At 64.5% G+C, this 24,884-nt stretch overlaps 4 protein-coding genes across 6 annotated transcripts; 2 read left to right on the forward strand and 2 right to left on the reverse strand.

Moving 5' to 3' along the window:
• Positions 1–871: 871 nt before the first annotated feature.
• Positions 872–4,149, reverse strand: REM1 (RRAD and GEM like GTPase 1). The gene is made up of 4 exons (XM_030008794.2): positions 3,645–4,149; positions 3,363–3,445; positions 1,969–2,173; positions 872–1,776 (listed from the first exon to the last, which is right to left on the reverse strand). The coding sequence occupies exons 1-4, from the start codon at positions 3,958–3,960 to the stop codon at positions 1,499–1,501; spliced, it is 882 nt and encodes a 293-aa protein (XP_029864654.1). The 5' UTR covers positions 3,961–4,149; the 3' UTR covers positions 872–1,498.
• Positions 4,150–4,939: 790 nt separating this feature from the next.
• C3H20orf96 (chromosome 3 C20orf96 homolog) lies at positions 4,940–14,831 on the reverse strand. Of its 2 annotated transcripts, XM_030008742.1 has the most exons (11): positions 14,419–14,831; positions 12,408–12,471; positions 12,064–12,181; positions 11,564–11,706; positions 10,837–10,995; positions 10,256–10,355; positions 9,694–9,851; positions 9,470–9,571; positions 8,485–8,568; positions 8,070–8,188; positions 4,940–5,181 (listed from the first exon to the last, which is right to left on the reverse strand). In XM_030008742.1, the coding sequence occupies exons 1-11, from the start codon at positions 14,721–14,723 to the stop codon at positions 5,121–5,123; spliced, it is 1,413 nt and encodes a 470-aa protein (XP_029864602.1). In that variant the 5' UTR covers positions 14,724–14,831; the 3' UTR covers positions 4,940–5,120. The 2 variants fall into 2 exon arrangements, with proteins under 2 accessions (XP_029864602.1, XP_040978707.1); XM_041122773.1 differs by lacking the exons at positions 8,070–8,188; positions 14,419–14,831 and adding an exon at positions 12,763–13,629.
• Positions 14,832–14,947: 116 nt separating this feature from the next.
• On the forward strand, positions 14,948–19,364 carry SOX12 (SRY-box transcription factor 12). Its single transcript, XM_030008792.2, has one exon. It carries the CDS (start codon positions 15,009–15,011, stop codon positions 15,906–15,908), a length of 900 nt encoding a protein of 299 aa, XP_029864652.1. The 5' UTR covers positions 14,948–15,008; the 3' UTR covers positions 15,909–19,364.
• Positions 19,365–20,326: 962 nt separating this feature from the next.
• On the forward strand, positions 20,327–24,812 carry NRSN2 (neurensin 2). 2 transcript variants are annotated; one of them, XM_030008813.2, is made up of 3 exons: positions 20,327–20,995; positions 22,087–22,297; positions 22,408–24,812. In XM_030008813.2, exons 2-3 carry the CDS (start codon positions 22,121–22,123, stop codon positions 22,789–22,791), a joined length of 561 nt encoding a protein of 186 aa, XP_029864673.1. In that variant the 5' UTR covers positions 20,327–20,995; positions 22,087–22,120; the 3' UTR covers positions 22,792–24,812. The 2 variants fall into 2 exon arrangements, with proteins under 2 accessions (XP_029864673.1, XP_029864672.1); XM_030008812.2 differs by having other exon boundaries at positions 20,328–20,995; positions 22,116–22,297.
• Positions 24,813–24,884: the final 72 nt, after the last annotated feature.

The raw sequence follows: 24,884 nt of genomic DNA on the forward strand, positions 1-24,884 counted from the left end.
TCCCTGGTCCTGAGGACAGAGCTGGCAGGGAGAAGCCCTCGCTGGGGTTTGCACCTGCGGAGAGACAGTTTTCCCGCAGGGACAGAGTGCTGCCCCACCTCCGCGTCCCCTTTGCGCTGGTGACCTCCCTCTCTGGCCTGCACCGTGCCGGCCACGGCCAGCGGCTCCCCACGCTCGAGCCACAGAGCCAGCGGAAACTCTCGACCTGACCCGGGCAGGGAGGGCACCGCCGATCCTCCCTGGCGCTGGGCCCGCCGAGCAGGCTACCCCGCGGCGTCCCGGCTGATCGCCGGCAGCACAGCCTAAAAACAACCGGCAGAGCCCACGCGGCTCCAGCGTCGCCTCCCCGGGTGCCCGGGGGTCACTCGCTGCTCGCTGCAGCCAAGCACGTCCCTTCCCGGCTGTACGGCGCTGCGGCCGGTGCCACGCTGCTCGGCTCCTGCCTCCCTTCCCCGGGGCACCAGGAGCCACCGAGCGCCCGGCTCCCTGCCCAGGCTGCGGCTCCCACGGTGCTCAGGGGCTTGAAACCTGCACCTCAGCAGAGCTCAGCCATTCCCAGAAGCTTTTTCAGAGCCAACCGGGACCCGGGAGGTGCAGGGGGGGCTGGGGGTTTCTGCCATCACAGGGGACGATGCTGCGACCACCGGGTGAGGAATCAGGATTTCCAGCAAAGGCAGCCAAAGGAAGCCCTGGACGGAGGCTTTCCCTGCCCCGAGAGGTTTCAGCTGGTGAAGAAGGATCCTGCCGAGGCCTGGCTGGAGTGGGAGGCAGGTCCTGTGCCCCAGCCGCCGGCAAGGAACTGGGCTTGAATCCAGCCACGCGGCTCTGGGATGCGGCGGCCCACGGCAGGGACCCAGCAGAGACCAGCAACCTCCCTGATGTGGTTTATTCTGCAGATCGAGGGTTTTCCCCATTGCACCGGTACAGCGACAGCAGAAAAACCTCAGTCCAAGAAACACTGGTGCCAGGGAGACATGGCACAAAGCCCTGGCACAGAGGGGCCAGGGGTGCCAGGCGACGCTGCCGGTGCTCCCCCAGCCCCTCTCCCCGGCCAGGCTCCAGGATGTCCTCGAGGTGGACACCGCTATGGTGCCCTCGCCGGTCCCTGCTGCCCTGCAAAGGACGGGCACCACGAGCAGGACCTGCCACGCTCCCGGCAGCCTCCAGCCCTGCAGGCAGCCCTGCACCAGGGCACGGCCACCCCTCACCTCCGGCTCCCCAGGAGCATCTGTAATCCAGGATCCCACCACCCCAAGCGCAGGTGCCCGTCCCACCCTCTGCAGCCCAGGGGACCCGGCCCCACTTGTCCCCCCTCCTGGAGGGGAACCGGCCGGATCCAGAGCACCCCGGGCATCCCTCAGCACCAGTTAAAACAGCTCCACGTCCTCAGCATCGCTCCGGACCTGTCTGGGCTCTTTGCGGAGCCACCGGCCACGCTGCTGGCAGAGAGAGGAGAGTCCCAGCCTGCGTGTGCGGAGGGATGGGAAGGCGGCAGCTCTCAGAGCACGGACAGGTCGTGGCAGGACTTGGAGCGGACTTTGAGGGCCCCTTTGCTGCTGTTTCTGGCCACCAGCCTGTCGAGGAAGCGCCGGGCTCTCTTGGTGAGGCTCTCCTTGCGTTTCTGGCCGGGCGAGGGGCGCGCGCGGGCCTCCTTGCCCCCGCGGCGCAGGCGGATCTGCCGCACCACCCCTTCGAAGAGCTCGGCCACGTTGTGCTGCAGAGCCGCCGACGTCTCGATGAACTTGCAGTCGAACACCACGGCGCAGGCACGGCCCTCTGCAAGGGAAAGGCAGGGAGGGGGCACGGCCCCGCTGGCACCCCGGGCACTGGGGAACGGGTGCTGCTGCATGCGGGGCAGCGGCTGAACGTCCAGGGAGAAGGGGACAGACGCGGGGGAAGCAGCTGGGCAGGGAGCCCGGGTGCAGGGCCCTCCCCGGTGGTCCCCATCAGCCAGACCCTCCCACTCACCTTCGACGGAGACCTCGCGACACCGCACCAGGTCGGTTTTGTTCCCCACCAGGATGATGGGGATGTCCTCGGCCTGCCGCGCGCGACGCAGCTGGATGCGCAGCTCCGAGGCGCTCTCAAAGCTGCCCCGGTCGGTGATGGAGTAGACGATGACGTAGGCGTTCCCCACCTGCAGGCACTGGCTGCGACGACAGCTCTCCTCACCCTGCCACCGCATGGGGAACGAGATGTCACTGCTCTGCAGGGGCTGCTGGCAGCCCCGACCGCTGCTGGGGGACAGCGGAGCACCCCAGCACCGATGGGACCTGCCAGCACTCCCCACCACCCTCAGCATCTTGGGGAGCAGACACGTGGCCCCATTAATAAAATGCATATTAAAAGCTCCTGATTTTGTGGGCCGTTTGAGAGTTTCCTCCTCTATCAGCAACAAGTTAGGGCTGTGGGCTCAGCTTGGCTCGGGGGGGCTGAGGCTGCACCTCCTGGAGCCGCCCTTGGCCACGCAACACCAGCATCGTGGGTGCAGGGCCCTGCGTGAACCAGGCACTCGTCCCTGCTGGGCAGGGTGGTATTAGGCAATAGTGGAAATAAAGGGCCGTTGTCGGAGCGTTATGGTGCTGAGGCATCTCCAGAGAGCGCAGCTGAACGTGCAAAATGCAGCCCCAACCCACGTGAGTGCTGTGCCCGCATTCACAGCCCGGGAACCGGCTCCATCGCCGCTCCAGGGGTTCGGTCGCTGCCTGGTGGCATCCGCAGGAACGCCAGTCCCGGCATGGAGGGAGGCAAAGGGGGGTTTCAAGGGAGGCTGTGACAGCGGCGCTGGCATTTCTGCCCAGGAGATGCCTCTGTGCGCTGAGCGGAAGGAATGCCCTGTGCCAGGCTCTCAGGGCCACAGCTCTGCCTTATGAAAGCATGTGTCCTGGCTGGTGGCACCGTCTCACGTGGATTTGCCCAGTCGGCTCCTTCAGCCCCGTTCCCAAACCAGTTCCATGCATTTTGAAGCGGGCTGGCACCACCCTCCTTCCCCACAGACCCTTCTTCCCGCCCAGCCCGACCACCTCTCGTGCGAGGGACACCCTGTGCTCGCGGTGCCTCACCACAAGAGCCCCCACTGGCGAGAACACGGTGGGCAACCTCCCACGCTGGTGAAAGGTGGGCAAAGAGCCAGCCAGAGACGTGACCCCCAGCCCCTCTCTTGCCCAGTGCATGTCCTGCTCTGCGGTGAGGGCAGTGGCAAACCCTGGACACGGCAGGGAAAGCCCCAGGGAGCTTCACGGAGCTCAGAGGCTCCGAAGCGGCGGCTGTGCCCATACAACGTCCCCCAGGCACATCCCAGCACACCCGGCCCCGCCGGCAGCGCAGGCTCCCCGCAGCACCCAGCCCCGACCCTGCCGTACCCGCTGCTCCGGCTCCCAGGTGTCCATCACCAGCAGCGTGGTCTCCTCGCCATCCACGGACAGCGTGCGTTCGTACGAGGCCTCTGCAAGATGCCGGGAGAACCCCGTTGGCACGGCACCGCCCGGGGAAGCTGAGACCCAGTCCTGGCACCGGGCTCCTCTCCGCCTCGCACACGGATTTTTCCCATCACGGGGCCGTGCATCCCCGCCACCTCCTCCGGGTCCCACGGTGGGCGACCCTGCCGCAGAGGGGCCCCAACCAACCTCCCACCGGGCACCCACCTCCGTGCTGCTCCAGCAGGTCCCGCTCCTGGACACCAGCGAAGAGGTTGACCAGGCTGGTCTTGCCCACACCGGAGTCACCCAGCAGCACCACGCGGTACAGGGGCTCCCAGGAGCCGGAGGAACCCGAAGAGTCGGAAGACCAACTGCCCCGGGTTGCCGCAGCTCTGCCGCCCGGTTCGGACGCGGAGTGACCGAGCTGGGGGTGACAAGCCTCCCCCCGCGACGTGACACCCGGCACCCCCGGCCGCGGGAGAGGGGTGCTGGCCCTCCTCCGCAGCGGGCTCTTGCTCCCGCGTTGCGTGTTCAGGGTCATCTGCGGCACCGAGGGCAGCGGGGCTGGGAGAGGCAGCCCCGAGGTGCCCCGGCTCCCGGTGTCGGTCCCGGTGTCAGTCTCGGTGCCGGTATCCGTCCGAACCGGCGGTAACTCGGGCACAACTTTCTCCGGGACAGGCTCGCCGCCGCCCGGCCCGGGCTTTAAACCCCGGGAGGTGGAGCCCCCCCCCCCCCCCGCCGCGCCCGGTCCCTCCCCCGCCGGACACACCTCCCGCCCGCACCGGCCCCGGGCCCGGGCCCCGGCCGCCCTGTCCGGTCCCCGAGGTCCCCGCGGGGCTCCCGGTGTCGGGGAACGACGATTTCTCCCGGGGCGCGTCCCCTCGGTCCCGGGGAGCGTGTGTGTATGTGTGTGTGTGGGGGGGCGTGTGTGGGGAGGGTACGGCGGTAGCACCGGGATGCCCCGGCCACGCCGCTGTGGCCGGGGGCTCCGCCACGCTCCCCCGTCCTGCGCGGGGCAGGGTTCCGTCCCCCCGGTCCCCGGTCGTGCTGCCCCGGCCCGGCTCCATCTCGCGGCGGGCGCGGGGCAGCGCACGGCTCCGCTGCTTCGCCAAGTAAGGAGCGAGCCGAGCCCGGGGACCGGTCCTGCCCGGTGCCCGGCGGGGCTGTGCTTTGCCGGGCCCTCGGAGCCCTGCTCGGCAGACACCGCGGCACCGTAACGACGGCGAGCGCGGCCGGAGGCTGGCTTGGCACGGGTGAGAACAGGAGCCGGTTTTATTTGAAGCTGTCGTTTGGCCCGGACCTACCGCTGGCACCAAACCGCCCGAGCACCGGCTCCGTGCAGGCACCGCTCTGACCCCGCGCTGGGACACCAGTCCCACCCGCACTGGGATGCGCTGGCAGGGCCTCGTGGCACCAGGGCTGCTCCCGGGACACCCCTCACAGCGACGGGGAGGCCCCTGTGGGCTTCAACCCCTGCGGCGTTACCCCGTGAGCACAGCACAGTCCAGGCAGGCCAGGGATGACGGTAACACCTTTACTGCACCATAAAAACCACATCAGCGAGTCCCCAAGGCGGTTGAGCGGGGCTGGGATGGAGAAGTGCCGACGGCAAAGGAGGGGGCTTCGCAGCTCGGCACCTCATCCAAGCCCGGCCACACCGTGTGCTGGGCGAGGGGCCTGCGAGCAGAGCCTGGCCGAGCGTCAGATGAGCGGCGTCTCCTTGGCAGGGAGGCTGAGGACCACCTCGGTATCCGGCGTGCATCTAGGGGAGAGAGGAAAGTTAGGAGGGGCAAAGTGAAGAGTGGGAATAAGCCGCCGTGCAAGGAGGAGGAGGAGGAGAAGCTCCTGCATGGCCAGGGTGGGAGGTGGGTGACTGCTCAGATGCTCTGTGCAGCCCACTCAGAGCTCGGAGGCACCCGATCCCCTGCATGCGGGGATCAGAGGCCTTGGGGTGGGTGGAGGGAAGCCTGCTGTGCGTTAGCTGTGCCATCTTCTCTGTGTCCGCAGGGTCCAGGACTGGTTTTTAGTGGGGAGCGCCCACACACTTGTTCTGGGACACAGGACAAAGCAAGCAGCTGGGGGGAGCAGGGGGAAAAACCCTTTAAAACCAGATGAGGGTTGTTGTGCGCATTCCCTGTTCAGCATGAACCAGAGCCCTGCCCGACCACTAGCTCAGCCCAGCACTATTCTGCTTTTCGGCTCACCCTTCACCATCTACCCCGGCCACTAACCACTCTGCCTACAAAAGAAATCAGCTCCAAGCATGAGCCCTGCTCCACGGCCCTTTCTTAGGCCATGCTTGCGACGAAGCCCTCCGCAAGGCAGGCTCGGAGCTCGCTGGCCTTCCCAGAGAGGCAGAGCCAGACGTAACCCCTGGGGCTCTGAGAGGGAGAAGGAATGAAATTAGCCGCCCCTCACTGTCAATCCCGAAAGACAAACAGCAGTGGAGAAAGCCCGTCGGAACAGCCAGGTACATCTGCTTTCTCGCAGAGAGAGGACAAGCACAGTGAGCTGGGCTTGCTTAGAGCTGCGCTCGCTCAGAGCTGTGCTCATCCATCTCCGCCTCAGTCCAGGACAAACTGTGCGTCCAGAGTCCCCAGAGCGCAGGGCTTGAAGCTGCTGGTGAAATCCACCCGGGGCCCCTTGAAGCAAGAGGATCTTGAATGAGGGGAAACTGAAATGCAGATGGGAACGGATACGCAGGGGGTTACAGCTCCTCCAGGCTCTGCGGGCTGCCAGCAGCACACAGGGATCCAAAGAGGGCCAGCAAGAGTCAGGCGCTCCTACGCACCCTTACGCTCCCAGGCTGAGCGTAGCTTGTGTCTGATTTTGCTCTTTCAAGAAGCAAATCCGGTGTCTGGAACCAAAGGGTTAATTAGAAAAAAAGAAGGGCTGGTGAAGTCGTGTGAAAAGTTGCAGGGAGGTCAGTGGGAAAGGGCTGAGGGATGGCGGAGAGGGCTCTGGCACGGGCTCCCGCCTGTCAGGGCGGGTAAGCACCAAATGCCTGACTTGTGATGTTACAGAAACTTTCCACTTGGGCCTTCCTGCTATTTTTAACTCTTCTCCCAGCCACCCTCAGTAACCCCAGCCCCACCAGCTGTCAAGGCTAATTAATTCCCTTTTTTCATCATTTTTTTTATCAGAAAAAAATTAAGTTGCACTAATCCATCACGCAGCCGCTTGCCTCCCCTCGCCATCTCCTGACACGTTCCAGGCTTTCCTCCTGCTGCGGCTCGTGCCTCCGCAGTGCTGCAGCCATACCTGGCTTCCAGCTAAAACCCAGGCCCTGGAGCAGAAGATCTAGCCCCTCTTGTCACCTGTACCACCACCGGTTTGCTGGGCGAGCGTCTGCTCATCCCAAGGGATGATATTTTCATGCAAAATAACCCGTGTGCATGCGAGGTGCAGAGGAGCTGAGGGGCTGGCCTGCACCTGCAGCGGCGGGACGCGCTGGAAAGGAATGACTCCGTTAACAGACGTCTCTGTGCCAAGAACAATTTGTATAGGCAGTTGCTGTAAATAAACGCACATATGCACGCTGTTCTGCACACAACTACGGGTTTCAGGCTATAGCATACTCAAGATCTAAACACATTTGACCCATTTTTTTTTCTCAGGTTTATACCCCTGGTCAGCAGACAGAGCAGAAAGCCAAGGCACCTCGGCACCTCTAAATCATTTGCGATTTTTGTGGTTTGTCCTGCCCTGGGTAAGACCCCACTGCCATGGGACAAGGGGCAGCGTTACGCCTTCAGCCTGCCATGGGTACGGTGGAAAATAGCTTGTCACGGCTGGCTGTTGGTATGCTTCAGCCCACAGACTTGGCCCGTCTGGGTCTGTCCCTGGAGAGGAGAGCCCAGTATTCCTGTGATCGAGCTGGCAGGGCCTTCTCCCCATCAACACTAAGTGAGGATTCACCTTACACTTTGTAATTCTTATATCCAGTATCAGCACAGCACACACTGGTAAGCAGGAGTGAGGATTACCCATAACCTCCACTCGGGAAGTAATTAGCTAACAGAGAACTGGGGCAGGGAAAGAGCAGTGAGAAAGATAACAAAGTTTTGCCTTTTTGCTGCCAGCCAATGCTGCCGGCACATTTTTTTACATATTAGGGAAACAGCTGCCCCTCTTTGTTCTCACAGACTGCTGGTGCCATTTCACACAACCAGCAAGGCGGCTCTAGATGGGCAAGACCTGTCTCAACAGGGATGCTCCTCGTGAGCCTGCCCCCTTCCCTCAGTTTTGCTTCCTAACCACAAAGTGAAAATAACAATAAAGTAAGAGTCAGTGTAGGCACAAGGGCCTTGAAAAGCTCTGCTGGTCCTGACTGTCCCCAGCTGCAGCCACTGATCATCTCCACTTGCAGGCTGCACAAAGGGGAGCCCAGAAGAGAGACGCGATGTGACCAGGGATCAGTATTAGAGTTGTGGCTAGTTCCCAGCTGCTCTTAGGCAAGACCACAAGACCCTGCAGCCATCTTTCCAAGCAGAACCCAACGTAACTGTGGGTTTATACCCCAGGCTGGGCGTAGGTTTAACAGTGATGTCTGTGGAAACAATGGGGTAAGGTTATCAGCACTCAGTGCCAACAACTTTGCAGCCCAAGGCCACAGAGAAAGGGCTGTGCAAGCCCACTGACCAGCCTTACTTTGGTCTGTGGAGAAGAACGTCAGCAAAGATCAGCTCTCTTGGGTCTCTTGCACTCTGGTGGAGTGTCTGGATGCTTCTCTTCAGCTCACCAATCTCCTCCTCCAGGTCCTTAATAATCTGAATGAATGACATTTCTAAGAGTCTTTTACTTTGCAATAGAAGCAGGAATTAAAAGTTTTAGAGATTTTGCAAACAGCAGAGCTAGAAAACATCCCTCGTGCAAGTGAGCCCCTAACAGGCTTCCTGAAATACCTGCTGGACTGCTCGTCCTCAGGATGTCCTACCAGCCCACTGACTCCAGTGGAAATGGAAGGCAACGTACCCCACTAAGGCAGACAAAATCCTCGTGAAGGGCAAGGGCTGAGGGTGGCTGGCTCTGCTGCACTGTGCTCATTCTTCCCCAGCTCGCTCACCTCCCTTTGCCTCAGTATTTCACATCGCAGAATGTGGTTGTTTATCACCATCTGCTTCAGGCCATCCTGGTGCAGCAACATCTCCTGTGTGGGTGAAGAGAAGAAAACCAGCTGAAGAAACTCCACAATAAACACCAGCATGAAACCCTGCCGCTGCTGGGTGCCAACACTGGCCGTGTCCAGGTGCATCGCTCTTCAAGAAAATGATTTCTGCTAGAACAAGGTTTGGGTTCCAGCTCTAGAAAGAGACTGTCATTGAGATCACATTGTGCTGATTATGGAACAAGACTGAGGAACTCAAGAGATCCAGTTCAGTTTCCCAGGCAAAGCTTGTTAATATTGCTTGGGTAACTTGTATCACCTGTGCTTCCAGATTCACCTGTAAAAGGGCACAGCAGTTCTGCATCAGAGCAGGCTGTAAACCGAGTCAGTAATTAATTATTTTCCTGGTGCTCTCAAGCTGCTAACCCAGGAAAAGTGCTAAGCACATCATGCAAGCAGGAACTATGCAACAGGAGTTCCTCCTATTTTGGGAAGAACGACAGCAGTCCCTGCTCTGTAGTGCTGCATATAGTTTAATATCCTCATGAATTTATTACAAACATATGTGCGCTGCCACAGCAGTGTCACAGCCAATTAGCGAAGCAGCTACCTAAATAATGTAATACAACAGGGACCATAAAAGCAGGGTGAATGTTGGGTCACAGTGCACTCACCTCCACGTGGCAAACTCTCAGGAGCGAGTCTGAGAATATTTTAACACACCAGACTACAGCAGCAAGTCAGAAGTGCTTCTCATGTACCTTCCCAGCCTGACAAACAGCTCCAGTACAGCATCAGGAGGGGAGCAGCAATGCTTTGTTACTCTTTGGGTGCTGGCTGCACCGTGCTGTTGCTAATGGGCAATGTGGGCCAGCCCCTGCCTTGTATCCCAGCTCCCAGAAATTGATTCCCCTTGCTGGGATGTCTCATGAGCTCCACAAACCTCCACGACTTTCTGTAATAGTGCTTCTTGTTCTGCCCGTGCCTTCTCTTCCAGTTCCTCCAAGATGGCCTTCCCCATTTCTTCTGTCTTGTCTATCTCCTCCTGAGAACAGCAGGAAGGAGTGCACAGAAACAACAGGAGCGTTAGGCAAGATAACCATCACATTCCTTCCTCCCCTTCCCTCTCCTTCCTCCCTGGCAACACTGCAAGAGAGGTCTCGGCACCTGCTGTTGCTTCTTCAGTTTCTGGATGCTGCGCTGCAGCAGGGCTATCTGCACAGCTTGTTCTGGATACTGCCCGTCGATGTAGGTGCGCAGGACACTAAGCTCGTCCTGGAGAACCTGTACCTTTGATGTGACTTCATCCAGCTGCTGCTGTAGCTCTGATTGAAAGTCAAAACAGAAAATCTCAAACCAGGGGTTCCAGAGCTTCACTTCTTCACTAAGGAGTCTGTCCTGCATTTGCCTGAATCCTCTCTACAGAGATTACACACCCTGAGGGAAGTGGGAACGGCTACCCCAAGTCAGACCACCTTGACCAGATCCTGCCCTCCTGCAAGGAACAATTCTTCCCACCCCCCTGAGCACAGGCTGCCGGGTGTTACAGGGCTCTCTGTCCTGACAGGCTGACGGGAAGATCATCCCCACAGAGCAAATGGGATTCATTTTCAGACATGGAATTGTCTGATGTTTATAAGATCAACACAGTGTCTTTAACCTCATAAGAAGGAAAGCAAAGGTAACACAGTTGTATAGACTGCATTTCATAGTAATGTGAGCAACTCACTTCCCAGATTCTTCTCCATTGTTTTTTCCGTTTCCTGGAGCTCTGCCCTTGCTGTATCCAGCCGGTTCTGATTGAAGGTCTGCACGATTGCCTTCACCCTCTGCACAGGGAGAAATCCAGTCACTGCTCATTCCACAGAGCTCTGAAACATCCCCCTGCACCATCCCTGACCTTCCTCTCATGTGCTGTTGCTTGCATTAGCAGGACAGAGGAATCCATCGCTGTGGCTGGTGCCAGCTCGTGCACAGGAGCTGCTCTGGGGAGCAGAGTGGTGCTTCAGGAGCCAGCTGGAGCCAAGGATATTACAGAGAGATGGATTTGGCTGTTACAGGGGTGACTACTGTTGCTTGGGACAGTTACAGTCAGGGTGCTCTCATGACTGTAAAACACAGGCACAAAACAAGAGCACTTCACAGGATCTTTGGGCATCAGAGAGCTCTCCGCGGGACTAGGGATGCTCCAGTCACACTCGGTGCAGTGGAAGGGCCTGGGCAGCGCCTGACCCTTCTCCAGTACTAACGAGTAATGGGAAGTTCTGCACTCTGCTGAATTGGGTCTGTTGGTCAACCTTAAAGCCTCACCTGAAATACTTCATACCGCTGCAGCAGGCTCCTGGCTTGCTTGGCAGTGCTGTCATCAGTGTGCTGGATGTCCTTCATCAGCCGGCAGTTGGTCTCTGCCAGGTGGGCACTGCGCTGCTTCAGCTCCTCGACAGCATTTTTCTTCAGATTGGTCAGATTCTGCATGAATTTGTGGATTAAAGTGTTGCGGATTCCAACAGTCCCACCCACCCCAAGTTTTCATAGCATCGTCTGCCATCCCCGGGACATTCCTGTGCCATGGTAACAGCAGCCTCACTGCTGAGGCACTCTGAGTACCCCCATGCAGCACACCCTTGCTCCCACGTTCCTTTCTACCAGCTGCAGGATCACCGTCTCTTTTATAACCATCTTTCACCTACTAAAAAGCTGTGGTCATGTCCTCCACCTCAACCTTCTCTTTGCTAGACAGAAAATCTGATACTGACAGTCTTTTCTAACAGGTCACATTTCCTAAATCTCATCCCTCCTACTGCTACAGTCTGGACTCTCTCTTGGTTTCTCTTAATTTTTCTTCATAGACAATATCAAGGTTAGATTTCACCAGCATTAAGCAGAGCAGCATAATTACCTCCAGTGTATTAATAAATAAACACATGCCATTTTGCAAGAGTGAGTCAGGCTGCTAGAATTTCCTCCATAAAGGCAGCCAGGGTAACTGTATGGATTTGCTACCTACATCCCAGCACTGGATATTTGTGGCACGTACTGTGGCAATTTTGATCTCTTCCAAGGTTTTAGCTAATTCAGCCTTCTTGAGCGCTAATTTCCTCTGAGTAAAACTTCTGTATTTCTCTTGGGATGATGATGTCTCTGAAGGCAACGGTGGTTTTTTACTCAGCATAAATGCAACTGGTGAAACAAACAAACAAAGGCCTGTGCTTATTTCACAGTCCAGTTTCAATGCCTTACATCTACTCTCTCCTGTCATATGTGACTGAGAGAAATAAAAAGAACAACTGAGAGACTGAATTCAAACCTCCTGCGGCCCCAGCAAAAGCCACTCGCAGTTACAGCCCAGGAGCCAAGCCTACAAAGCACTCCCTGGCCTTTTCTAGTTCTCCCCCTTTATTCTCAGCATTTCCCCTTGGATAATTTCCTTTTTGTGGCTTTTGCTGAACATCTCCCAGCAGAAAGCACTGGGTTAACTCAAAAGCAGCACCAGTGGGCAGGGGCAGCAGGGCGGTGTATAGAGGAATCTCTCCCAACCTGGCTTGTTCTTCTCCCCTTTCTTCTTCTTGTCCTCGCTGGTGAGCGGTGGCAAAGTCAGCCTGTGGGCTGGAGATTTCCTCTTCTCTGCTTCTGCCTTCTGCCATTTGCTGTAATCCTAAACTCAGCACGACAGTAGCAGAGAAGATGGGGAGTCAGAGGAGGTTTGTGAGCAGAGACCTCTCTGACGTGACCCGCAGTTCTGACTCCCCTCTGCAACTCCTCTGGGGCTTCCCGGCGTCCCTTCACCAGCCCGGAGAAGCAAATCTCCAGGCCTGTTTGAGAGACGCCACGTTTACAACCACGGTGCTGTGTCATAAACCCCAGGGGAACAAGAGACTTACTATTCTCTTGAACTCTTCCGTGATACTCGGGCCCGGGCCCTGTCCATCCATCTCCGCGCAGGCTCTGGAAGGAAAAAGCGTAACCCCAGCGAGGAGGCCGAGCCCCGCAGCTCCGCCTGTCCCCACGGATAAGCCTCTGTGGGTCCAAAGTCAGAGCAGAGCGGCAGTGACACCCCCGGGCTATGGTACCCTTAAGTGAACCCCATCTCCTCCTTGCCCCATGGGGACCCCCCCTGCCCATCCCCTACGGGGAGCCCCCCATGCCCCCCAGGGAGTCTTCCTGCCTGTCGCCTACGGGGAGACCCCCTGGCTCGCTCCTTTGTCCCACTGGGACCCCCCCGGAGATCCCCCGTACCCCGCATCCCCGTCTCCCGGGCCGGTCTCCATGGCGACAGCAGGAGGGTACGGAAGCCGGGCGGGGCCCGCGCTCCCGGGAAGGGCGCCCCCTGCCGGCTCCGCCCCGGCCCCCGCACGGCAGGAGCCCGGGATCCACCGGGACGGGATCCACCGGGGCGAGGGGGCCGGCCGCCCCGGAGAGCCCGGAGCAGGGCGGCCCCGGCGCCAGCGGGCACCGGGCAGCCGCCTCAGGGCCCCGCAAAGCTGTTCGGCCCTACGGGCGTTGCCACGTTAATGGCCGCGGGCTCACCGCCGGAGCCTTGTGGGTCGGGGTGGGATGGCCCAGCAAGATGCACGGTGCCAGGGTCATAGGGGAGCTGGCGCGGCCGGTGCCCGGTGCCGGGCACGGCGGGCGGGAAAGGCTCGGGCATGCGCCGCCCGCAGGCCCCGTGCAAGGCCCAAGGCGATGAGGAAGGTCGCGGCGGAGGCTTGTGTGGCGTTCCCCGGGGCAGCGGGGCTCGGGCAGGGCCCCGGGACAGGCCGCAGTGCCCGGGACAGGCCGCGGCGGCGGCCCCGGTCCCCGCTCGGGCCCCTGTTACCACGGCAACTGGCGGGCGGCGGCTCAGCCAATGGGCGCGCACCCTGCGGCGGGGGCCGCGCGCCGCGGCGGCAGCCAATGGGCGCGGCCCCTGGCGGGCAGCCCGCGGTCTCCGGGGCAACAGGACCGCCGCCGCCGCCGCCGCCCCATTGGTGCCGCCCGCAGCGCGGCGGAGGGGGCGGGGCCTAGGCGGGAGGGGCGGGGCCTGGCGGGGCCGGGCAGCGCGGGACGAGGCCCCACTCGTGTCACCGGGGGAGCCGCGTGGCCGCCCCGTGGGCAGCGCGGGCCCCGTTCCCCCCCCCCGTCCCCCCGCCCCGCTCTGACCCACCGGGAGCCGAGCCGCGGGGAGACGCCGCTGGGCCGGGCGGGGGGACACGCGTCCAGGAAGGCACCGGCCTTCCCACGCCGCGGGGGACCGAGGGCTGCGAGCCCCGGCGGGACGGCACGGGGGCTGTCCCGGGCCAGAGGGACCCGGGAGAGTGGGCAGGACCGGCAGGGGCGGGGTCCGGGAGCGGCGTCCCGGGCGGGCGGAGCGGTGCCCGGGCCGCTCCCGGGGGGGGGGGGCCGTGAAGGGCCCACGTGTGCGGGTGTAGGGGGCACCGGGGACACCGGGGTGCCCAGACCGGGTAAGCAGCGGGTACTGGCAGTAGTTGGAGCATCCCCGGGTGGGCCCCGGAGAGCACTGGGAGGTACCGGCGTGCCCAGGCCGGGGCAGCGGGACGCTCGTGTGAAGGTACCGGCGGTCACCGGGGACGCTGCGCTGCTCAGCTGGGGGCACGGGGAGCTACCGGGGGTGCCGTGGCGGCGGTACCGGGGCGTGCCGCCCTGCCATTCTCTCCAGCAACCCCTCTCCGGAGGGCGCCCATTGGCGGAGCCGGATATTTCCCCCCGCCCCGCGGCCAATGGGCCGGGGGGGGGCGGTGCCTCCCATTGACAGAACCGGCGCGGCGGTGTTTACCGGGGGCGGAGCGGCGGCGGCTATAAGAGCGGCACCGGGGGGCGTGCGGCTCCCGGGCTGCCCGCACCGCCCCCGCGCAACCCCCGACCCGGACCCTCCGCAGCGTCTCCGCACCGCACCCGACCGGAGCGTCCGTCGACTTAACGGGGGAAGCATCCCCGGGGCGGGGCGGAGGAGCATCCCCGGGCCGGTCCAGAGCATCCCGGACCGTCCCCGAGCCGGTGCGGACCATCCCCGGGCCGGTCCAGAGCATCCCGGACCGTCCCCGAGCCGGTGCGGACCATCCCCGGGCCGGTCCAGAGCATCCCGGCGCATCCCCGGGCCGGTGCGGAGCATCCCCGGGCCGGTCCAGAGCATCCGGGAGCATCCCCGGGCCGGTCCAGAGCATCCCGGAGCATCCCCGGACCGGACCGCTGTGGAGCATCCCCGAGTCGGAGACCGCCGGCCCGGCCCGGGCCCCCTCCGGACCATCTCGGCCGCCGCCGCCCCGGCGGAGCCGCCCCCGCCGTGCGCCCCCGGGCCCCGGTGCGGCCCCCTGCGCCCCGCCCCGCCGCCGCCGCCGCCGCCCGCTCCGCACAATGGGGGCGGCGCGGCGCGGCGCGTAGCGGCGGGCGGGGAGGCGGCGGCGGGCGGGGAGGAGGAGGAGGAGGAGGAGGAGGAGGAAGAAGAGGCGGCGGCGGCGGCAGGGGGGGGGGTCCCGGGCCCCGGTATGGTGCAGCGCGGTACGCGGGGCCGGGGCGCGGAGGCTCGGCGGGAGCCCTGCGCCCCGTTGCCCACCCGCGACGCCGAACCCGCCTGGTGCAAGACGCCGAGCGGGCACATCAAGCGGCCGATGAACGCCTTCATGGTGTGGTCGCAGCACGAGCGTCGCAAGATCATGGACCAGTGGCCCGACATGCACAACGCCGAGATCTCCAAGCGCCTGGGCCGGCGCTGGCAGCTCCTCCACGACTCCGAGAAGATCCCCTTTGTCAAGGAGGCCGAGCGCCTGCGCCTCAAGCACATGGCCGACTACCCCGACTACAAGTACCGGCCACGGAAAAAGGGCAAGGTGGGCACCGGCGCGTCCCGCCCGCGGCTCCCGGTGAAGATCAAACCCTCCGTGCTAGGCCGCGTCTCCGCCGGCCGCAGGCAGCCCGCCAAACCGCCCGCCGACCCCGACGCCCCGCAGGAACCCGCGCCGGAGGTGCCCGTCGAGGACTGCCCCGCGGCGCCCGGCACGGCCGCCCGGCACGCGGCACCCGCCGGGGAACGCGGCCCCCAGGAGCCCCCCGCGCCCCCGAGCCCCGCCGCCGCCTGCCCCGATGCGGGGAGGTCCCCGGAGAGCGGGTCCCCCTCTCCCATGTCGGCCGGGTCCCCTCCCTCCTCCTTCAGCTCCTCCGATGAGGAGCTGGAGGAAGAGCTGCTGGGGGTCCTGCCCGGGCGGGCCCCCGCCGGTGCCGCCTGCGGCACCCTGGACTGGTCCGTCTTCGACAAGGACCACGACCTCTTCCCGCGGGGAGGCTCCTCGCACTTCGAGTTCCCGGACTATTGCACGCCCGAGGTGACGGAGATGATAGCGGGGGACTGGCTCATGTCCAGCATCTCGGACTTGGTCTTTACCTACTGAGTCCCGCGCTCTGCAGGTAATGCTCTTTTTTTTTTTTTTTTTTTTTTTTTTTGTCCCCCCCCACAATCAGGTCGTATCAAAAAAAAAACCCACAAAAAAACCCACAACAAACCCCAGGAAAAAAAAAAACATAAAAAGAACCGAAACCAGCTGTTTACATGCAGGAATCAGGTATTTTGCCTTGAAGGCGCTGGAAGGCAGAGCTCCCTGCTCACCCCACCCCCCCGGCACACACCCACTCCTCATCCGTCCGTCTGTCCGGCTCTCGCCTCACGACCGCCGGACACGTGGCTGGCCACCACGGTTATTTGCCCCTGAAATGCGAGCATCTAACCGGGTTTTTCATTGTCAGCGCCCAGCCCCTTCCCCCTGCGGCTCCAGCCGCTGCGGTGCTGCCGGCCATGGCTGCTCCCGGTCGCTGCCATCCCCGCTGGCGGCTGCCCCGTGTTCCCTCCCGCTCTGCGGGCAACGGGAGCACCCATGCCACCCTCGGCTCTCGGTGCCCATCCCGCCCTCCCCATTCCTCAGGGAATGGCCGATTCCTTTTGCTTTTTGACTGCATTTAAAGTACGGCTTCAATTTTCTCCTCTTCCTTGTTGCAGCCCTTGGGGAGGGATCCCCGGCTGCGCCGCGTCCGGGGGCGGCAGAGCCATGCGGAGCCCTCCCTGCCTGACGCCTCGTTTTGGGGGGGGGGGTGTCTCTGGCTTCAGGGGTTCGGTGTCCCACAGGAACGGCTCTTTCCCCGCGGCGCGCGCTCCCCGCCGCTCGCTTTGGGAAGAGCGAAGTTGCGCGCACGTGATCCGCACGTGGACGCGGGAGGCTGTGTTGTCCCTCTCGCCAGGCGGTTGTGCGGAGGAGGTTGTGCCGCGGGGGGAGCCCCTGCCCGTAGGCACCCCGAACCCCGGTGGGGATGACCCCTTCCCAAAGCAGCCAGCCCCCATTTTAGCCTTGGACGCGGTGTCCATGCAGGACCCGCTCCGGGCTGGCTCCCCTTGGCCGGTGGAGCCGGGTCCCAGCGTGCCCGGCCGCGGTGAGCGATGCTGCCGGGGTGGCAGGGAGCGGGCAGGGCAGGGTGGCTGGCAAGGGATGCTGCGGGAAATCTGCCTTAAGCAACCACCCAAACGGGGCCGAGGGCAGCGAGAGCCGACGCTGGTGGGCGCGCGGGGTGTGGGCGATGCTCCGGCGCGGCGTTCCACCGCGCCAAGAGCAGGGGCATCCCGGCAAAATCGCTGCCAAGGAGCTTCCCGGCAGGGAAGGTCCTGCTGCAGCGACTCTTCCAGCTGGGTTTTTCTTTGCTTTTCCTAATGGCTCCTTCCTGCAATGAGCTGCCTCCTCCCGCTGCCGGGGAGCACGTGGCTGCAGCGCCGGCTCGGCGGCCGCCGCAGGCTGCGTTTGTGGGGCAGGGGCTGCGCTCGGGTACGGCCGTGCTGCGTGGGGTGCCGGTGGGGACCCCGGTCACCTCGAGCTGCCGGCCTTGGGGACGTGGCCGTGGCGGGGGCTGGCAGCACCCGGAGCTGCTGTGCTGGGCTCGGCGGGGACCGCTGCTTGAAGCAGCCTCTGAGGTCCCCCCACGGCCCCGATTCCCGGGGGGGTCTGGGTGTGTGGGAGCCCTTCTGACCCGTCCCGGGCAGTGGGGGTGCCGGGGGCAGAGGGGCACCCACTCCCCGGGGCTCTGCCTCCCTGTTTTGGGGCTGCCGGTTCCTCCGGTCACAGGCTGCCCCATGCCTGCCCATTGCCGTGGGGCCGGCCGGAGCCGTGACCAGGGGAAGGGCATCCCCCTCCTCGCCCCTCCCGGGGCTCTGGCAGCCCCCCAGGGTGGCTCGGAGAGGGGGACAGGCCTGGCCCCGCCGCCGGAGATGCCGGTGGCTCCGGCTCAGCCGTGGGGACAGGCACCGCGGCGCAGGGAGAGTCGCGTCCCTGGGCCCTTCGCAGGGATGCTCGGTGTCCCCCAGCCCCGTCCCGGGTGGCCTCGGGGTCCCCTCGAGGCACCTCCCTGACGGCCAGCCATCAGCATTGTAGATGTGTCGGTGTGTAGCGGTAGCTGTGCGTGTGTGTGTCGGCGTTGCGTTAGCCACGGTGTTTCAGTAGCCCCGGTGCGGGTGCCAGCCTGCGGAGGCAGGCGGGTGTCACGCATCAGACACGTGTTCCCCGTATAGAGCGTGTCCCCGTCCCTGCCCCCCCCCCCCCCCCCCTCACCCCCCACCCCGAGGCCGTTCCCCACCGGACCCAGCCCCAGCCAAGGTGGAAAAGCCAAATAAGCGCCGGGCCAGCCGCGACGCCGGCAGCCTGCTCCCGCCTCGCCGCCTCCCCGGGGGGGGGGCCTCTGCCTTCCCACCCCCCACGCCAGGAGCACCCCAAGCCCCCTCCCACGCGTGAACCAGGTTTGGGGTTCCCGTGGGGTCCTGCGGCCCCCCGGGCTCTCCGACGCGCACAGATCTCGCCCAGCACCTCGGTGCCTTCTCGGGGCGCGCGCAGCCAGGGGCGCTCGGGAAAGGCGCCGAGGCTGCCGGCCGGCCGCCCTCCATCCCCATCCATGGGGAAGCCAAAGCCCCCAAGTACCCGCAGGGCCTGAGGCCACGGTGAGGGTCTCGCATCATACGTGTGCTCTGCCAGCCCTGGAACTTGAGGCTGCATCTCCTGTTCCCAGCAGGGACGCGGGTGGCCCGGGGTCCCGGTGGGTCCCTTGGGTGCCGTGCATCACCCGTGGGCCGGGGTACTCCCTCCACGGACTGTCAGGCGAAACGTTTCCTCAGGAGCAGGTTCTGGGTCAGCGCCAGAACCGGAGCCAGAGCCGGGGTTCCCCCCCCCCACCCCGGCCGCAAGCACAACACCATCCGCTTCGTCCCCGTCCCCGTCCCCCTCCTGCCCCCTCCTCGAGACTCGCTGGGTTTGTTTATCGGGGGGGAACCGTTGTGGACAGTGGTGGATTTTCTGTGCCGTGTGGTTGTAGTGCTTAGAGACCCCCCCCAGCGTGCGGCCCCCTCCCGCTGCGCCCCCCGCCTCCCCGCTGCCCGGTGCTGGCTGGCATGCGTGTGCGAGCGTGTGTGCGTGCGACATCCCGTCATCACTAGAGACAAAGCGAATAATAATAATAATAATAATAATAATAATAATAATAAAAATAAAATAAATGAATAATAAAAATAAACCAAACCTCTCTCAGGAAGAAGCCGCCCCGGCGGCGGCCAAGCGGGCCGGGGGCCCCCGGAGCCGGCGGGGCCCCAGCGCAGCCTGTGGATGGGCACCAGCGCTCGGGGTCACCTTTGTAGTGTTGTGTTAGTGAAGGGTTCCTGTATCTGTTGTCTTGGAGAAATAGGCTTTTAGCTGAGGGGCAGCCCCGGCCCCCTGTCCCGTCCCGGCGGGGGGGTGCGAAGCGGCCGGCTCTGGCTCTGCGGAAGCTCGGCTAACGGTTATCCTGACTGTTGTGACTATGGAATAAAGTGTGTTGGTCTGCTGCCCACGGCTCCGGCTCCTCCTGCGCTGCCTCGCTCCTCCCAGGGGGATGTGGAGCTCCCAGGGGGATGCGGGGTTCCCAGGGGGATGCGGGGTTTGCTGGGGGCTGTGGGGTTTGCTGGGGGATGCAGGGTTCCCAGGGGGATGTGGGGTTTGCTGGGGGATGCAGGGTTTGCTGGGGGCTGTGGGGTTCCCAGGGGGATGTGGGGTTCCCAGGGGGATGTGGGGGGCTGTGGGGTTCCCAGGGGGATGTGGGGTTCCCAGGGGGATGTGGGGTTTGCTGGGGGATGCGGGGTTCCCAGGGGGATGCGGGGCTTCCAGGGGAATGTGGGGTTCCCAGCAGCCAGCACTCAGCTCCCAGGCATGTCAGCTCCCACCCTGGTCCACGGGCTCGCACTCTGAGCCCCGGTTCCCATGGGCTCCCACACCGACCGTTCCCTGGGGAGCAGGCTGGATGTTCCCTGGGAGCAGTGCCACGCTGCTGGGGGGTGTGAGCGTGTGTGTCTATGTGTGTGTGCACGCATGTGCGCGTGTGTGTGCATCTCCCTGCACGTGTGTAAGCACCCGCTTGGTGCGCGGTGCGTGTGCCCGCACCCCGTGCGTGTGTGTGCGGGCTGCACACGCGTGCACCGTCTGGGTGTGTGGCGTGCGGATGCACGGCGTGTGCGTGTGCATATGCCCGCGCTGTGCACACATGTGCTCCATGCACGCGTGGGCTCTGCACGTGCCCGTGCACGCGTGTGCTGTGTCTGCTCTGTGCACACGCAGCCCCACGGCGTCGTCAGCTCCACTCGGGGGCTTGGGGGGGGGCTAATCCAGCCCCGCAGGAGGGCTCGGGGGGGCCACGGGGGGCACGCGATGCTTGCGTCACACACACACACACACACACACACACACACCCTCCCGTCCATCGCTGTTGCCACGGCAACAAGGGGAGCCCGGAGCATCCTTGGGTACCACCAGCCCCTCCCGCCGCCATGCTGGGGACCTGGCTGTCCCCAGGGAGGGTGGAGGTGTCCGGTGGGGTGGCCGTGCTTCAGTGACCCCCCAGCCCCATGGAAGCACAGGGCTGCACCGCCTCTGGGACAGCACCCGGCACCGCCCTGGGGTCCCCCAAAACCATGGGGGCAGCGATGCCCCGGCACGGCGGCACAGACTCCCCCGGCTGCAGGACACTGCCTGGCTCTACCAGGAGCAGGGAGGCCCGTGGGTCTGGCCCGGCTCGCCGGCCATCACCGCTGCTCTCCTGACCTTGCCACCGGCCAGGGCCACGCGGGGCTGGGTGCCCGGTGTTTGGCACTGCCCGCGCAGGCACGCGCGCACGCCGCTGCCGGCCTGGCTCTGAGTCACGCACGGCGGCCGCACGCAGCATCTGTGCCGGCTCCGCAGGCAGCGGCGGCTCCTGGCCTGGCAGCAGGGACCTGCTCTGCCCGCTCCCCCCCCAGCCCCGGCACAGCCCCCCTGCCGTCCCCACCCCAAGTCCCTGGGAGGAAGACGTTGAAGCCGGGTGCTGGCTGCCCACCGGTGGACGGTGCCGTGGGATCCCTCCCGGACACAAGGACAGGAGAAGGACTGCTGTTGGGGACAGCACTGGGACGGGGAAGGATGTGCTAAGGCCTCTGCCCCCCCCAGAGGTAAGCGGGGAGCAGGCAGGGCTTGGGGGGGGCAGGGGTGAGGGCAGGGGTGAGCCTATGTGGGGACACATGGGGGATGAGGGCAGCCTTGCGGGGGGTAAAGTGATGGGCACCAGGGACACAGCAGGGTGGTCCCCAGGGTAAGCCCCCCCCCCCCCTCCAAACTGTGGCAGCACCAGGCTGGGACTCCCCCAAAGCCCTGCATGCAAGAAGGGCCCTGCTGCTGCGTGAGGACGGAGGGACAAATGTGTCCCCAGTTCTGGGGACACCCAGGCTGGGGCAGAGGGGCTGGGGATGTACTGGGGGACAGCCAGTCCCGCGGGCAGCACGTTTGCCACCCCCCCCGCGAGGCATCTCTGGCGCAGGGCTTTGTTCAGTGCCGCGACCGGCGCTGAAAGGGTCCCGGTTCCCCCCTCCTCGCCCTCCTCCGGGCTGACATTCCGCACACATCCCCACGCACACGCCAGGCTGCGGGGCTGCCGTGGCAAGGGCTGAGCAGGCAGTTCCCATGGCAATACCCCATGGCAGGTGGCAGGGAGGGGACGCGGTGGCCCCGTCCCCGCGTCCCCACGAGGCAGCAGCCCCTTGGCCACCCCAAAGGTGGCTGCATCCCTCCCCGCCACCGCCCCTCCTTCCCCATCGCCGGCGATTGGGTGGCTGCGGATGGCCTGATGTTGGGCCTGATCCTGCCAACACGGCGGCGGGAGCCGTGCTGGGGCTGTGCCGGGTCTGGATCCGGCCCAGGATGGGCAGGTCCCCGTGGTGCAGGGGGATTCCCTTCCTCCATCCCGTGTGGAAGCCCCACTGGGATAAGGGCAGCGATGCTCTCGGTCACCCCCAGGATGTGGCCTCAGCCTCGCTGCCCTGGCTGGGTCCTGGTGGCCAAGACAGAGCCCTGGGGGGGCCAGCTCTTGGGGTCCCTCTTCGTGGTCCCCAAAACAGGCAATGGCTCCTGCATGCATCCAGCACGGGTGCCCTGTCCTCCACCCTGCACCCTGGGGCGAGGGCAGGAGCCAACTCAGCCCCGCGGGTGCTGCAGCTGCAGGAGGGCAGCGGCTGTGGGTCCCAGGGTCCTGTCGCCCTCCCCACAGCCCGGCCCGGCCCCCCTGTGCCCCCCCAGGCCCGATGCCCACCCGTGAGCCGAATTGCAGCTGCGGCCGCGGGCCCAGCGTGGTGCAGGGGAAGTGGTACGGGGTCCGCTCCTACCTCCACCTCTTCTACGAGGACTGCACCGGGGCCAGCCCCGACGGGGATGGGGATGGATCCTCACCCCATGGAGCCTGGGCACCCCTCATCTGGAAGGTAAGAGACCCTGAAAACCCTTCCTCCCACCTCCCCCAGGAGATGCACCCCCTGCCCGCATCCTGTGCGGGGTGCATCCCGCCACGGCATTTGGATGGCCCTGTCCCCAGGTGAGCCTCTCCACGGGGACCCTGTTCCTGCTCGTGGGAGCCGCCGCGCTGGCTGCCGTCTCCCTGGTGCCCCCGAAGCTGGAAGGGATCGGGGAGGAGGAATTCATGGTGCTGGACGTGCAGGCGGTGCGGTATAACCACGCGCTGGGGACGTGCCGGCTGGTGGGCACGGCGCTGTGCGTGGCGGCCGGGGCGCTGGGTGCCATCGGGCTCCTCTCCTGTGCGCTGGCCCCGCGTCGCCCCCGGGAAGAGGAGCAGCAGCTCTCGCCCATCCTGTGCGGCAGCCCCCCGCCACGGCCCCCCACCGCCTTCGCCCCGGCGGGAACGGCGATGTCCTTCGGCGTCTCCCGCGTTCATGGTGTCCAGCCCCGGTGGGACACCTAACGCCGGGGAGGCGACGGGTGATGCCCGGCATGGGGCCAAGCCGTGCTGCACCCCGGGAGCTGGCTGGATCACCTGGAGCTGGTTTGCGGCGGGCGCTGCGGAGCATCCAGCTCGGTCCCGGCACAGCTGCCGCGTCCCATCGTCCCCCCCACCCTGCGGCCCCCGCACCCCGGCTTCCACAGCTGCCACTGCTCACTAAAGATGCCGAGAAATCCCTTCGCTGGCGGCTCGGTGGCCGTTGCTGTGTCTGCGTCAGAAACCCCGCGGGCGCCGGGTTTTTGCGTGGCAGCCGCCGCCGCCGGCAGCACCTCATTCGGTTTGGCGTGGAATCGTATCAGAACCCAGGAACGAAACTATTTGGCCCAGTTTCCCTGTTGGAGGCCGCCGAGGCTGTTGCTGGTGGCTGAGCACAGCGGTGGGCACCCGGGGGGCACGTGGGGCCACGTGCCCTCTCCTGCAAGTCCGGCACAGCCCAGTGCACCTCCTGCCTTGGCCACCACCATCTCAGCTCCCCTGGGACACCCCTGCACCCCAGGGTGCTGCTGCATCTGGGCAGGAGGGTCCTCGCTGCACCAGCGGTCAGTGCTAAGGAACCAGCGTCACTCCGGGGACAGAGACCACCTGAAGCCCCCAGGGGCATCGCTGCCGCTCGCCCCGGGGCTGCCCGCGCTCCCCGGTGCGGAGAGGTTCCTGTCGCATGTCTTCCCGAGGCCGGGACCCGCCAGGGCCTTTTATCACCCCGCGGCAACCCGTGTGTTGCAATACGCAGGCGTTGCGCAGCGCACCCTGCGTCCCCGGCCAGTATGACCCTGGGGGCATCCACCCACTGCTGGCACGGGCCGGCTGCAGCGGGCACCATGGGGGTGCCAGGGCCCCAAAATCTGGCCCTATGTCCTTGAGAAAGCTGAGCTGCTCCTGTGGACTGGCACGGCCGGTGGCCTGGCACGCTGGCACATCCTGCATGACCATGCCGTGGCAGAGCCAGGGTGGAGGGACCTGGCTGGCAGCACCCAGCAGCTCCTCCAGTAACCCTGGGCTGGATCCAGTCACACCAGCTGGGCTTGGGCACAGCAGGAGAGGGCCAGCGGTCCCCTCAGGTGGGGACCAGGGCGGGAGGGCGAGGGGGGTACGGTGAGTGGGAGAAGGGCTCGTCTCCACACCCTTGTGGGGTGCTGATACCGGTCATGCACGGGGAGGGTGGTGGGGCAGGGAGGCAGGCAGGGCAGGCAGGGGAGCTGGGCCAGGCTGGGATGTTGCAATTGGGCTCACAGCAGCATCCTGGAGGAACGGGATGGGATGGGAGCAGGTGACCGCCAAGCCCAGCCCGGATCCAGCCTAGAGGAAGCAGCTGGAAGACCCCCAGGACAGCCCTGAGCTGGCGAGGCCAAAGTCCCCGCGCCCCCAGCCCCGTGTGCCGTCCCCACGCACGGTGACCCCGGACTGCCGGCCGCGGCGGATCGGGCCGTACGTCCTGCTGGAGCCGCGGGACGGGGACTGCTCCTGCCGCACCGTGCACGGCTCCACCGAGGCCGAGAACAACTGCCAGGTACGGGCATCCTGCACTCTCCAGTGTGGGCAACTGCTCCTTGAGGAGGGTGTGGAGGAAGAGCTGCACAGTTAAGTGCCTGGAGGTGCCGATGAGCAGGAGAGGGAGAGGAAGAGGAGGGCTCCAAGGCCTGAGAGCTGAGGTGCCCAGGAGTGCAGCTGGTGGCTGTGGCAGAATGTGGCTGCCTGGACCGGGATGCTGCTGGGAGGGCTCCGTGTGCGCCGTCAGCTCTGGGTGCCCGACCTTGTGCCTTCAGAGACCGGGCCACCAGCAAAGTTGTGATGGCCGAGAGCAGGGACGGGGTGGGGGGAAACACAGCCGTAGCCCCCACCCTCAGCACGGTGCTGAGCCGTGCCAAGCTGTGCCCAGCCTGCACATGCACAGCATGCCAGGCTGCATCCATAGCTGCGAGGGACCCAGACCACCGTTTCCCCATTTGTGCTCTTTTTGGGTAAATAAAAGACGTGTGACATTTCCCTGTGGGCTGTTCTCTCTGCTGAGTCCCAAACAGGCTGCAGCTACCCGGGGCTCCAGGGACGGCACCCAC

The sequence above is a fragment of the Aquila chrysaetos genome, chromosome 3, assembly GCF_900496995.4.
Source record: "Aquila chrysaetos chrysaetos chromosome 3, bAquChr1.4, whole genome shotgun sequence".
Taxonomy (NCBI): domain Eukaryota; kingdom Metazoa; phylum Chordata; class Aves; order Accipitriformes; family Accipitridae; genus Aquila; species Aquila chrysaetos.